Here is a 15,011-nt window from a genome sequence, read left to right on the forward strand (position 1 = left end):
CTCATTAATGCTGATTTTATCTTTAACTACTTGCTAAAGGTGGTGTCTTCCAAGTTTCTCCACTGTAAATTATTATTTTCCTCTTGGTAGTTCATACATATTTAGTGGAAAAGTACTTTGAAATGATGCAAGTACTTGTACTCATCATAATTTAGCACCTACAAATTTAACATCAATTGGTGATTTTTACTACAACTGTTACTGCATTGTTTGTTAAAAGGAAGTTTTCTATTTCTATTTTCCCTTCTACATTTACTCATTGCAATTCTAACATAAGCAAAAGCTGTGCCTTCTCACCCATTTACTTATTCAATTATTGATTTACTAGTAAGAAGACATAGATATTTATATTATTCTATGATTTATAATCTATTGCTGCCATTATTTATTTTGTTGCCAAAATTGTTCCAGCTCTAGTCATTAGGAGCTCCTTTAATTTGGCTCCTATATCATTTTGACATTCTGCCATCAATTTTTGAGTACTTCCCTACTCTCAGCAAAATGTTCCAGGCTCATCTTGTACTTTTGCTGCCCTACATCTGCAACCAACCATTTCTCCAGGAGCCCTGCTTATTTTTATTGGGAAAATTGTATTTAGAAACCAAGATCTGGGCCAAAGGTGTGTTGATTACATCTTTATAACTTCTCTGAGGGGCTCTTAGGAGACAGATCTAGGAAAATACAATATACTACACACACACACACACACACACACACACACACACACACAAGTCAACATACACACACACACACACACACACACACACACACACCTCTGTCCATTTTAATTGTTAACTATATCTCTACTAGAGGCCCGGTGCACGAAATTCGTGCATGGGGCGGGGGGGGGGGGGGGGGCCCCCGGCCCAGCCGGCCCTTGAGGGATGTCCGACTGCCCAGTGGGATCAGGCTTAAACGGGCAGTCGGACATCCCTCTCACAATCCAGGACTGCTGGCTCCCAACCGCTCACCTACCTGCCTGCCTGATTGCCCCTAACTGCTTTTGCCTGCCAGCCTGATCACCCCCTAACCACTCCCTGTCAGTCTGATCGATGCCTAACTGGTCCCCTGCCAGCCCGATTGCCCCTAACTGCCCTCCCCTGCCGGCCCGGTTGCCCCCAACTGCCCTCCCCTGCAGGCTCGGTCGCCCCCAACTGTCCTCTCCTGCAGGCCATCTTGTGGCGGCCATCTTGTGTATTGGAGTGATGATCAATTTGCATACTGGTCGTGACTAATTAGCATATCAGGGCTAATTAGCATAGCCCTCCTTTATTGTGTTGGAGTGGTGGTCAATTTGCATACTGGTCATGACTAATTAGCATATCCGGTCATGACTGTTGAGGGTGTCATGACCAATTTGCATATTACCCTTTTATTAATATAGATTAAAAACCATTAGTGCATACTGATACCATTGAATACCACAAAGTTCATCCCAGCTTTCCCCTGTTGTATATTGTTTTTTAAATATTTTTATTGATTTTTCAAGAGGAAGGGGGAAGGAGATAGAAACATCAATGATGAGAGAAAATCATTGATTGGCTGCCTCCTGCATCTCCCACACAGGGGATTGATTCTGCAACCTGGGCATGTGCCTCGACCAGGAATTGAACCATGACCACACTGATTGATAGGTCAACACTCAATCACTGAGCCATGCTGGCCTGTTGTATATTGTAACTTCTTTCTCCAACAGTGAGAAACCTGGCACTCATCTACAATACATTTACTTATTTGCTCATTCTCAGCATACACAATAAGTAGTTTTAGAATTGACACTCATGCTCTCGAGTACATTATTTGTGCATAGTTAGTTCTTTTTCTCTTGAGTTTTACAGTGTATAATTAAAATACTGTTTTACATAATAACTTATATTAGTCATTTTTTCCCCATCCCCCTGAGGTGTAGTTATAGTTATATTCCATTTTGGGTTCATCCCACATCATAGCTTGATTTCATTCATTCATTCAGTGCTGAAATATTGCCATGATTAAAGAGAACTATGTAAGAATATTTTCTCACAGAAATGAACCTTCCTCATTTTACCCCATTCCCATTTCCATTCTTGACACCAGCTCTTACCTATACTATATATGCTACCAACCTCATTAGTTTTTGGAGTTTACTTCTGATATATCTTTTTGAACAAGTGAGCAAATAATGCATAATTTCTTACACTCCTTTCTTACATGAAATATTCCAAATTGTCAATACTCTTTTGCACTTTACCTTTTCAATTAATAATATATCCTGTAACTATTTCCATATCAATTCTTAGAGGTTTTCCTTATTCTTTGTTTTACAGCTACATAGTATTTCATCATGTGTATGCACCATGGTTTATTTAGTCACCTCTCCTACTAATGGGTATCTTATAATTGCAAACAATCCTATATAATGAAAGCCTAATATGCTAAGTGTCCAGTCGTTTGTTCAACCAATCAACTGCTTGCTATGATGTGCACTGACCACCAGGGGGCAGACGCTCCAACTGGTAGATTAACTAGCTGCTGGGGTCTGGCCAATCAGACTGAGCAAGATGGGCCTGACATGCCCTGGAGCCCTCCTGCAGTCCATCCCTGGCTGGCCAACCTCCTGCGACCCTCCCCTGCCCTGACCATGCACCGGTGTGGTCCCTCAGCCTTGCCTGTACCCTTTCACAATCCAGGACCCCTCGGGGGATGTCGGAGAGCTGGTTTTGGCCCAATCCCGCAGGCCAGGCCAAGGGACCTCACTGGTGCACAAATTCATTCACTGGGCCTCTAGTGCTGTAATAAATAATTGTGTGCATATGTATTTACTAGTGTTGGGAAGACACATCTAGGATGAAAAGTTTGATCTCCTGATGTCTGGTTCAATTCTGTTTTCGATGAAATGATGTTATATCATGGAATAAAGAATACTCTAAAAACTAAGAAAAATATTATATAAATATAGCAAAATAAAACCATGTTAACAGCATTATTTTCTTTCTCTATATAATTATAGCTTATTTTGAGACAAGAAGTTCAAGTCAATAAATATTTGTCCTCAGTTATTAAGTCAGATGGTTAATTTTCAAAATTTCTCCCTTGTGTTTAAATTTTAGCAATTCTAATCACATCTTCATTCATTAAGAATGTTCTGATATTTACTAGTTTTTACTTAAAAACTAAATCCATTATTTGTATAGTTTTTAGTGTAAAAACATTATTATATTATTTTTTCTATTTTTTTAAATATATTTTATTGATTTTCTACAGAGAGGAAGGGAGCGGGAGAGGGATAGAGGGTTAGAAACATCGATTCAGCTGCCTCTTGCACTCCCCCTACTGGGGACGCGCCCGCAACCCAGGTACATGCCCTTCACTGGAATTGAACCTGGGACCCTTCAGTCCACAGGCCTACGCTTCATCCGCTGAGCCAAATTGGCCAGGGCTATTTTTTCTATTTTATTCTTACAGAGACAGGAGATTGAAGTACAAACTATAGCCCTAATTTGGTTCCTTCCACTCCCTAGGTCTGGATGTCAATAGGGTTGGAGGAGAAAAAGAAGATTATGTAATGCCAAGAGTGCTCTCCAGGTGCTCTGACAATGAGTTGGAGGCTTAGGGACTCTCCTCCTTCCCAGTGCGAGGAGTTAGACCAGATTCAGTTTCCTCTGGGATTCTGGGCCCTTGGGGCCCTCAGTTCTCCACATTCTAAATAGCTGATATTTGGAAATGTGCAAAGGGTGCTATACTGTCTGTTTAGGGTCTATCTCTGGTCCTGCCTCTAATTTGGGGTTCAAGGAGCCCAGGCTAGTTCATCAGATTGCCTTGGGATTTGGAATCCAGGAATTAAGGATTCCAAATGCCTTGTCTTTTCCTTCATTATAGCCTACAAAGACCTGTTTAAGCCACCATGAGACTACTGTCAGATCCAACTAAGTCTCAGAAAATTGCTTGCTGGGAATCACCAAAGTTTTGGTGAGATGCTAGTTCTGGTTTCTGCAAGTTTAGCCGATTCAACTGAGCAAATCAATGCAGCAAAAAGAATGTCAGGTCTGCCAAAAGCGACTTCTATATGACTTCAAATATTTGTCTCACCTATTTCACCAACTGTGTCACTAATTACATATAACGCAGAGTCTAATTTCTCAGCAGTTTTGTAGGGATTTTGCTGTCTGGATTGGGTCCAGTTCAGAGTTGCAAACTTGCATCATAACCTCTTCCTGTGGTCACAGGAGTCAGATAACATTTCAAACCACATCACTGGACCCAACCTTCTAAAAATTATAATATTATAGTTAATTTATTTGAACTTAAGCAACCATTAAAAAGGATTTTGTCAAAAACACACAGAATAAACTTCCAAGTGATGTTCTTCTTATGACCTTACCTCCTCGATCTCGGGCAGCTAAACTTTGACCCTTTCTTAATGTAATATCCAATTGGTACATTCCGGGATCAGCCAGAGGGACATCTGCATTACTGGTTCCAGAAGTATTTATTTTCTGGGAAACAAGAAGTATACAAAATATTAAAATAATTATCTTTCTTCTCTTTCCTCCAAAGGGGGGCCATATAGAGTTTAACTCAAACTATAAGAATTAGTCAATATAATTTGTGAATTCACACAGCATCATAATCACCCAGTTCTCTGAAGGTTTTAAAATTCATGAAATTCTTCAGACTCAATAAAAAAATGGCAGTTATAGGAATCCCTGTATTAATTCAAGTTAAAAATAACAAATGCAATATGAAAAACATTTCCCAGGAAATGCCCCACATAATTCAACTAAGAAGAACTAACATAGGAATAGTTTCTGAAGTAAAAATACAATCAATGATGAAAAGAGAATAAAGGTATGCAAGAGCAGTTAATTTCCACATAACTGAGCTGAAAATTAAAATGATTCATTCAGGTGACTTTGTTGACTCCTTTATCTATGCAAAAGGGCTCAACCTGGTGAATTACATACTTTTATTTTGGCCCCAACATGAAATATGATATAATTATATATAAATAAATTCACATAGCATTTTGATAGTATTTGCAAGCAAATAATATAAATATAGAGACAATATCTAGTGCTGTTTTCTATGGAATAAAAGTGCACAAGCTATTGCTAGAACTAAAAATCTTTTCAAGGCTACTTCTACAGAATATCAACAACATACTCTGTTTATTTAATAGTCATTGAGTTACAAACACACTTGAAGAGGCATAACTATCTTTATTAATAAAAGACTAATATGTTAAGTGTTTGGTCATCCGCTCAGCCGTTCAACCAATCAAAGCGTTCTCAACTGCTTGCTATGATGTGCACTGACCACCAGGTGGCAGATGCGCTGACTTGTAGGTTAGCTTGCTGCTGGGGTTGGGCCAATCGGGACTGAGTGAGACAGGCCAGACACGCCCGGGAGCCCTCTTGTGGTCCCTCTCCGGCTGGCCAACCTCCTCCATCCCTCCCTGGACCCAGTTGTGCACTGGTGGGGTCCCTCGGCCTGGCCTGTGCCCTCTCGCAATCTGGGACCCCTCAGGAGATGTTGGGGAGCCAGTTTCGGCCCAATCCCGCAGGCCAGGCTGAAGGACCCCACTGGTGCACGAATTCATGCACTAGGCCTCTAGTATTAAAATAACACAAAAGAAATAAATAGTAAAAATTGTACAGGTCACAGTTTATACTTTCTGTCAATCTGATACAGCAGGAAAAATTACTTTTTCACATGTTGAGATGATTTTAAATTATAAATTTTTTCCAATTAAAAAATAAATGTTCTTTTGTTTTGGAATAGTATGCATGGATAAGGCAAAATATTAGACACCAGACTGATTCTTTCAGTTCCAAAATTTACATGAAATACAACTATAAAGCATCATTTTGTTTGAGGTTTTAAGACCAAGATAAAGAAGCTTTCCTATAGGAGCAATTATCATTTAAAATTAGAACCGTGCAACTCTGATAACTCAAACTCATCATTTCTCCTCTGGTAACAATAAAAAAGAATTCACTCCTTCTCATGATATCTCTGTTTCTATGAATGACAGAATTTTCCCGCAGTTACTCAGGCTAGAAATTGATGAGCTAGCCTTGATTTCTTCATTTCCCTTTCCACCACATTCAAATAGTTGCCAAATTCCATCCACTCCATTTCCATATTACATCCTGCAGTTGCCTTTGCCTTTTATTTCCCTGTTACCACTAATTTGGATCACATCTTCAAACAACAGAGGAGCAAGAGGTAAAATGATTACCTTGCTCTTCTGGCAAACATCTAATTGCCCCACCTCCTTAGGGTTACTTAGGATAATAATATCCTTCCACACTTTTATTTGTCTTCTTATATAAACAAATATACATACATATAGGTTTATTTTTTGTGGTTGAGTTTTCAGTTTTTGTTTGTTGCTAACAAAGAGCATATTTGTCTATTATTTTATAATTTATTTAATTTTAAAATATCATGGCACTTTTCTGGTCTACACATAGATTTATCTACTTTTCTTTTACATACATCATTTTTTCACAGTGTAGGAATACCATAATTTCTTTAATTATCTCCCTACTGGTGAATCTGAGTTGGTTTCACTATATGCCACTACAAAGACTTGGGCTTTTATTTTTTTAGAACATAAATCTTCCCCCCAAAATTTAAATACTTCATACTCCTATTGAAAGTTATGAGTGCCTATTTCCCACGTCCTAGCCAGCATAGGATGTTACTAATTTTCAAGGTTCGTGGGAAAAAACTGTTATCTTCCTTTATATAGATTTCCTGAACTATGATAAGGTGTCTGGAAACTAGTGTAAACAGCAAGAGAGGAACAGCTAGCTGTTCACTGGGCCACACAGAAGATGCCAACCAAGGGCTTCTGAACTACTTTGCAAAGAACAGTTTGTATGTGGGTCCAATTAATAAGCAAAATTAAAATCCAACAAACATTTGTTAAACTTCAAGTATGTTCTAAGGCTTTCATTAGGTTCTTTCATATACATTATTTCAAAAGAAACAAATCCATTAATAAATATTAAATGTAGATAGATTTACTTCTTTCTAAAACCAGAATAAAATCTATAGGAAAGGAGACGTTTTTTAACCCACCCTGCATCCTCCTCTAGTGTTTTGATAGGTATTTTACAGAAAAAATTGAATGCACAGATATCTGTATTTTCTTTGTAGCTTTCATTTCTCTATTCAGTGCTACTTGAAGTCTAAAGTGAATAATTTATAGAGTACCTGGTTTTATATTTTAAAAATATATACATCTAATTTCATTATATTTATTTGGGTGATGTGTTAATAAAATTATACAGGTTTCAAGTGTACAATTCTATAATATATTATCTGTATATTATATGGTGTGTTCACCACCCAAAATCAAGTCTCCCTCCATCACCATATATTTGACCTTTTTTACCCTTATCTACCTTCCCACTTTATGGGCAAGTTAAGAAATTTCAAAGGTAATTCTAACTATACTAGATTTTTCACTTTTGAAAAATTTAGAATTTAACATCTTGTTAAACGATAACTTCACTGAATTTACATAAATTGGCTTTTTAAAGCCTGAATAATATTCCATTTGTGGCCTGGCTGGCATGGTTCAGTGGTTGAGTGTCACCCTATAAATCAGGAGGTCATGGTTTGATTCCCAGGCAGGGCACATGCCCAGATTGCAGGCTCGATCCCCAGTGTGGGGCATGCAGGAGGTGGCTGATCAATGATTCTCTCTCATCATTGATGTTTCCCTCTCTTTCTCCCCCCCCCTCTCCCTCCCTCTCTGAAATCAATAAAAATATTTTTTTAAAAAATATTCCATTTGTGTGTGTATTTATGTGTGCATCACATTTTATTTGACTATTCATCTGATGACAGCCATTTACTTTTAGGTTGTTTCCATATCTTGGCTTTGTGACTAATGCTGTAATGAATAGCAATGCAGATATCTCTTCAAGGTACTGATTTAATTTCCTTTGGTTAAATGCTGCTTTGCCCTTCTTGTTCTCCATGTCTTCCTACCTACTTTTCAAGGGCCATTTCATCAGCACTTTACATGCTTGTGTTTTATTTTTGTCCATTATCACATCCTATCACAAATTTATATTGGCCATGTTAGATTGTAAACTTTTAAAATCAGGGAATGGAGTTTTTAAGGATCAACTCAACAGAAATTGTGATAGAGGCTATGAGGACAGAAATATGCCTTTAAGGACAAATAATCTAGCTGAGTAGAAACATACATGGGGATCTGTAACAAAGTTGGCTATTCTGTGGGCAGTTTGTTAACTTCTGTACTGAAGTAAGGCATCCAACCTGTTTTAGCACCTTCTTTTGTGAGGAACCTAAGTATAACCTTAGAATCCTCCTCAATACAATGCTCTATCTGTGGTAGGCAAACAGCGGCTCGAGAGCCACATGTGGCTCTTTGGCCCCTTGAGTGTGGCTCTTCCTAAGCCTTAGGAGTACCCTAATTAAGTTAATAACAATGTCCTACCTATATAGTTTAACTTTAAAAAATTTGGCTCTCAAAAGAAATTTCAATCGTTGTACTGTTGATATTTGGCTCTTGTTGACTAATGAGTTTGCTGACCACTGCTCTAGGCTGCCATTACCAACTGATCAACATTGGCACTTAAAGTGGAACTTCATCCACTCAAAAGTTATAAGGACAGACTGTGCTATAAGTTCATAGGAGAACAGGAAAGACAAATTATTATGGGAAAAGAATCTGAGGACCTCTCTAGAGATGACAACAGAGCAGGGTGTGAAAATGTGAATTTTGACAGGTGAAGATTTGAAATAAGAAAGGATGAGACAATCAGCATGAGCCAAATGGTGAGTAGTCACCAGCGGTGCATCACTGGCATGTGTGACAAATAAAGTGAAAAGAATGACTGATGCCCACTGATGCCAGGCTGAGGAGAGTTCTTGTGGGCAACAGGACAGCATCACAGGCCTTTGGAGAGAGAAGCAATAAAACCAGGCCTCGTTTAACACACATTTATTGCCTATCTTTCATCTTTCCTGTTCTGGACTAAGTGCTTATATTACATAGATGAACAAAACCAGGCCTTTTCTCTCTGTGGGATGGAAGAGATCAGAGAAATCTTGTGGATATAGAAATTATTTGAAAAGTTTTATTATAACAGTCCAGTTTAAGTCATAAGGGCCTCATCTGTCAGTGAGAATGGAAATAAAAGATGAATTAGAAAGATATTGAGGCGATTCAATCAGCTGAATTTGTCAACTGACAGGATGTGAGAGAGAGGGGGGATGGATACATGAGTTACTCAGAAGTTTGAGCTGCGCTCCTGGGAGAATGGTAATGTCCACAGTAGAAAGCACCACTGTGTCTAGTTCCAAGGATATTGCCAACTCCATAAAAGAAGGAAATCAAGAACTTAAGTAGATCTAGAGAGGCATCTCTCCTCAGGCTCACTGAATGGTTCCAATAAGAAATCTGGTAGGCCAGTTATAGAGAGATACTAGAAATGCATATATTTTTCATTACAAAATACCTTTTAATAAATGTTTAACTTACCAAATGTAAGTATGTACTAGGAAAGATATATCTGAAATGCTAGGCACACTGTAGCTCTAATACAAACATTGTCATTTTAAATCTTTTATTTTTTTCCAAGTTAACATTTTTTGTGTCATATTATTAGAACTGTAAATATACCCCTCCTTTCCCTAAACTGCCGTGTCCCACACTTAGATGTATGTTATTATCTTTTAACCACTTTATTGAAGTATGATTTATATGTAAAACGCTGTGTATATAACTCGATGAGTTTGGGGATGTTTATACACCTGTGGAACCATCACTACCATCAAGGCCACAGACATATCTAGAATTTCTCAAAGTTTCTTCCTGTCCTCTTTATTATTATCATCATCATCATCATCATCATCATCATCATCATAATCATTATCATTATAATTTTTGTGTGTGTGGTAAGAACACTTAGCATGAGATCTACTGCCATAGAAAATTAAGTATATAATATAGTATTGTTAGCTGTTTGGCACTATGCTGTATAGTAGATCTTAAGAATTTATTCATCCCAAATAACTGAAACATTGTATCCTTTCACCATTATCTCCTATTTCCCCTTCCCCCAGCCTCTGGCAACCCCCATTCTACTCTTTGCTTCTATGAGTTTAAGAATTTTAGATTCTACATATAAGTGAGATCATTTAATGTTTGTCTTACTGTGTCTGGTTTATTTCCCTTAGCAAAATGTTTTCCAGGTCCATCCATATGATTACAAATGATAGATTTTCCTTCTTTTTTTTTTTTAAGGCCGAATAACATTCTGTCATACGTTGTGGGGGATACTACATTGTGCCCTGGCAAGGCACAACGGGCGTTCTTAAAAATATTGTCAACTGAACCCAGGGTGCAGGCAGAGCCACGCCCTGGAGGCGGTCCTAGCCCAAAGGCAAGGATGTCAATCAGTCTGACCTTTCCAGCCCAGGTGCAAGGGGGGAAGATCTCACTATGTCACCAGAAACTCAAGGCCCACCCAGATGTGATGTAACTTCCTGTTACTTCGAGTATAAATTAAACACGTGGTTACGGTGCTGGGCCCCCGTCTGTCCCTCCATCAGAGGGCAGAAGCCCACCCGGTCCCTGCTTCTCCTTCTATTTCTGTGTCTTGTCTCTTTATTTCATTTCTCAATCCCAAGCGCCTCTATTCAAAGAACCGGTTCACTCTCTTTCTGTGCTGCTCGCGGAGAAGAGAGACCCCCCGCGATAATACGTATATACCAAATTGTCTTTATCCATTCATCCACCAGTGGACATTTAGGCTGTTTTCACATCTTGACTATTGTGAATAATGCTTCAATAAACATGGGAGTTCAGGTGTCTACTCAAGATCCTGGTGCAAATTCCTTTGCTTAAATACCCAGAAATGAAATTGCTGGATTATATGAAACCACAAAAGACTCTGAATAGCCAAAGCAATCTTTATAAAGAAGAACAATGCTGGAGGCATCACACTTCCTAATTTCAAACTATACTACAAAGCTGTAGTGATCAAAACAGCTATGGTACTGACATTAAAACAGACATATAGACCAAAAGAACAGAGTAAAGTGTAGGGAGCGGCTCTAGGGGTAAGTCTTGGACTGACCTGTGGCAGGGCCACAAACAAGTCCCAGCTTGGAGGGCAGAGCCCTCTTAGCATAATTAAGCTTAACCTTATAGCCCTCCCTAGTTCCTTCCTAGGTAGCTAATGGGCTGTGGGAGGTACAGCAAGTGCTGCCAAAACAAGGTGAAACTCACAAGAACATTGTAAACAGGTTGACCACTACCCTTGTTTTGATCTCACTATAAAATAAAGCCTCAGCTTGCAGGCTGGGTCTTTCTGTGTCCTCATCCAGGCAGGGAGATCCACTGAGCCCCAGCTGTATTCTCTTGTCTGTCTTTTCTTTAATCCTTCACCGCCCCTCTTCAGGCTCACCAAACCCTTGGCTGTGCTGGCACGGCACAGTGAAGAGCCCAGAAATAAACCCACAAAAAGGGTCAACTAATCTTCTATAAGGACACCATGAATACGAACTAGGGTAAGAACAGCCTCTTAAACAAATAATGCTAATAAAACTTAATATCCACATGCAAAATAATGAAATTAGACCCTTATGCAAAAAATAAATCAAGATGGATGAAAGACTTAAACATAAAACCTGAAATCATAAAATGCCTAGGAGAAAACACAGGGGGTAAAGCTCCTTGACATTGACCTTAGTGATGAAATTTTGGATATGACACCAAAAGGACAGGAAACAAAAGTAGAAATATATTAAGTATTCCTACATCAAATTAAAAAGCTTCTGCACAGAAAATAAAATAATCAACAAAACAAAAAGATAACCTATGAAACAGGAGAAAATATTTGTAAACAATATACATGATAAGGGGTTAATATGCAAAGTATATAAGGAATTCATACAATTCAGTAGCAAAAAAAAAAATAAACCACTTAAAATATGGGCAAAGGACCTGAATAGACATTTTTCCAAAGAATGCATACAAATGGTCAACAAGTACATGAAAAGGTGCTCAGCATTACTAATCATCAGGGACATGCAAATCAAAACCAAAATGAGATATTATCTCATGCCTCATGCCTGTAAGGATGGCTATTATTTTTAAAAAAGATAAAATGCTAGTGAGGATATGGAAAAGAGGGAATCCTTGTACATCTTTAGTGGGAATGTAAAAAAAAAAATGATAAGCTCAAAATTTTAAATTCAGAGTTCTAGGTACAATTAGAGGATCAGGGAGGTTTCTATGACAACACTCAAAACTTTGAGGCTGTTGAAGCCAAAAAGCAGATGTAATGTTTGAAGTTGTAGATTATAACATAAGTGAAATACATGGCCTTATTCAGTCACCTAGGGGAAACACACACACACACACACACACACACACACAACTGTGGAAGAGAGGAAGTCTGAGAATTAGAAAGAAAGCATTTGGAAGGATTATTATGACCAGAGCACCCACCTCTTCTACTCCACCAAGCCATTATGTTTGTTTGTTTGTTTGTTTGTTTGTTTGTTAATCCTCACCCAGGGATATTTTTTCCATTGATTTTTTTTAGAGAGAGTGGAAGGGAGGGAGAGAGGGGAAAAGACAGGGAGACAGACAGAGAGAGAGACAGAGAGAGAGAGAGCATAGATGTGAAAGAGACACAGTGATTGGTTGCCTCCTGCACATGCTCCAACTGGTGCCAGGAATCAAACCCATGACCCTTCAGTATGTGGGCCAACATTTTAACCACTGAGCACACTGGCCAGGGCAAGTCACCATTTTTGCAGAAGCCCTTTCTCTACAGTTCCTGGCTTGCTTAAACTACAGCAGTTCCCATCCATGGTAATGTTACGTTTCCTCATGCCTAACTCTCTTGCCCTCATTTTATACATCATAGTAGTACTCAAACTTGAGGGCTGTGGCCAGGGACCAGGGAACTGTGGGTTGGGAACCCAGGTTTTAGTCATTTTCCTTACAGATCCTCAGGTAATTTTAATATGCAGCCTAGCTTGACCCATTGTTCCAGTTATAGAAGCCAGTCTTTGAGAAGGCTCATCCACGAAGAATTTCCAGACTTTTCTTATTTACACCCTGAAACACCTGGAGAATATGTGTGGAAATTGATAGGAGGGTCCTTGTGACTTTGAGCTCTGCTGCTTAGGAGGCCTTTTCCCTAAGTGAAGAAAGCGTTCCATAGAAGATACAATGTGCTGATGAATTCAAACTTGTGAGTGCCACCTGGCCTTTTGTAGCTTTTCATTATAAGCAAAAAGTGAGGTTGCTCTGTTAGTTGTGGTGGTTGGTCCTTATTGTCAATAGGAAGTAGAGTTAGTGCAGCATTGTACAAGGAAGGAAAAGCATGTCTGCATTACAGGAGATTTTCTTGGGTGCTCTATCTAGTATTGCCATGCCCAGGGGATTGTGTATTGCTTAAGTTATTCTATATGTGTTTCATACACTTGGGCCATGCTCAATGCAGCTAGCTTTAACCTTATATGTCAATAAAATCTCCTTAAAATTAAAATTTCATGAAAGCTTTTACATTTTCAACTTCTAAAATTGAACAACCCTGTCAAGGATATCAAGAAGTGTCTCTGAGGATTTTTACTTAGTCATTACTAGTTTCTACTTAGTCATCTCTCGTAGTTTCAATGACATTGAAAATATTAGTACAGTGAAATCTCCAATAGAAATCAAAACTTAATTTTCAAAAACAGAACTTAAAAGTCACTGAGATATTCAAAGCTCAATGAAGTTCAGAGATCCACTTGCCAAAGGAACATCATGATTATTTAGAGGTCAAATGAATAAATGACTTTAAAAACTGAAACCACATAGAATGGAGAAAATTCATGGCAACCAATGAGCACACCTGATTGGTACGTCAGTCATAGAGCCTGAGTAATCTACAGCCCCACCTGAAAAAACAGCTTATGCTTGATTCTATGTAAACTTAATTTCCTGCCCCTTGTTCATAGTGATTAGACTAGAGCTTGGTATCTGACCCTTAGACAATAAATAGGCTGGTTGGTGAGTTTTCTAGCAAAAGTGTTATTAGGCAAAGGTTATTTGGACTGAGTTCAGAGAGAATAAAAGTTAAAAGTGGCTCCTAAAGCCAAAGGGCCAATTAGAGAGACTGGAGAGGCCATAATGGCCCTTGTATAACCCCAAATCAGAAAATAGGTGCTATAATCAAGCAGAAGTAGGGGGTGGAAAAATACATATAGTAGAGGGCAGACTGTGATTTTATAGCAGGACATACAGACAGACCAAATAACCAAAGCAGCAATATGACAGTGCATAGGCAGGAGAGTGAAGATCTATGAACTGCCACTTTGAAGGCCTGGAGAGGCTCTGGGTCATAAGGGCCATCTGCTCTGGGTTCTGTGTTCTTGGATATCTTTGTGATTCCCCATCACCTCCTTACTTCTTTTGACCTTGTATGAGACAGATGGAGGGAGTCTTTGATTCTTAGAACGGAGTGAGAAACAAAAAGAGCAACAAGAATGAGCAAAGGAAGTATAGAAACAAGCAAGCAGCCAGGTAACTCAGTAAATGCATAAGCAGTCAGCAGACAGTGATATGGGAGAAAGCCACACAGAGAGGCTACAGATAGAAATTGCTCTGTGTCTTCAACCTCTTCCTCCAGGGTACTGTGCGGTGGTCATTGATGTTCCCATAAAGATGCCTGTGTGGTGCTAGCTCATCACCCAGAAGTCAAAGAAGGTCAGTGCTCTGCAGTTACTATGTGAGGAAAATTTTTTGTTTTTATGACTATTTTCAACAAGAACTTGGAAAAAGGCTAGTGGTTAGGGTACCCATATAATTTATCATTCAAGTTTGGATACTGTAAAGAATGAAAGAGAGTACTATTATTAATTACACTAGAGGCCCGGTGCAAGAAATTTGTGCATGGTGGGGGGTGTCCCTCAACCCGGCCTGCACCCTCTCCTATCTGGGACCCCTCGGGGGATGTCCGACTGCCCTCTCACAATCCAGG

The 15,011-nt window shown here is 38.9% G+C and overlaps 1 protein-coding gene across 13 annotated transcripts in view; it reads right to left on the reverse strand.

Moving 5' to 3' along the window:
• Window positions 1-15,011, reverse strand: part of MCTP1 (multiple C2 domains, transmembrane 1) — a 448,818-nt gene that overhangs the window by 261,714 nt on the left and 172,093 nt on the right. For all 13 annotated transcript variants that reach the window (XM_014543980.1, XM_014543975.1, XM_014543979.1 and 10 more), the window contains exon 2: window positions 4,361-4,475. In XM_014543980.1, coding sequence (XP_014399466.1) covers window positions 4,361-4,421 — 61 coding nt within the window. In that variant the 5' untranslated portion in view covers window positions 4,422-4,475. The remainder of the gene's footprint in view (window positions 1-4,360; window positions 4,476-15,011) is intronic.

The sequence above is a fragment of the Myotis brandtii genome, unplaced genomic scaffold (assembly GCF_000412655.1).
Source record: "Myotis brandtii unplaced genomic scaffold, ASM41265v1 scaffold344, whole genome shotgun sequence".
NCBI classification, from domain to species: Eukaryota; Metazoa; Chordata; class Mammalia; order Chiroptera; family Vespertilionidae; genus Myotis; species Myotis brandtii.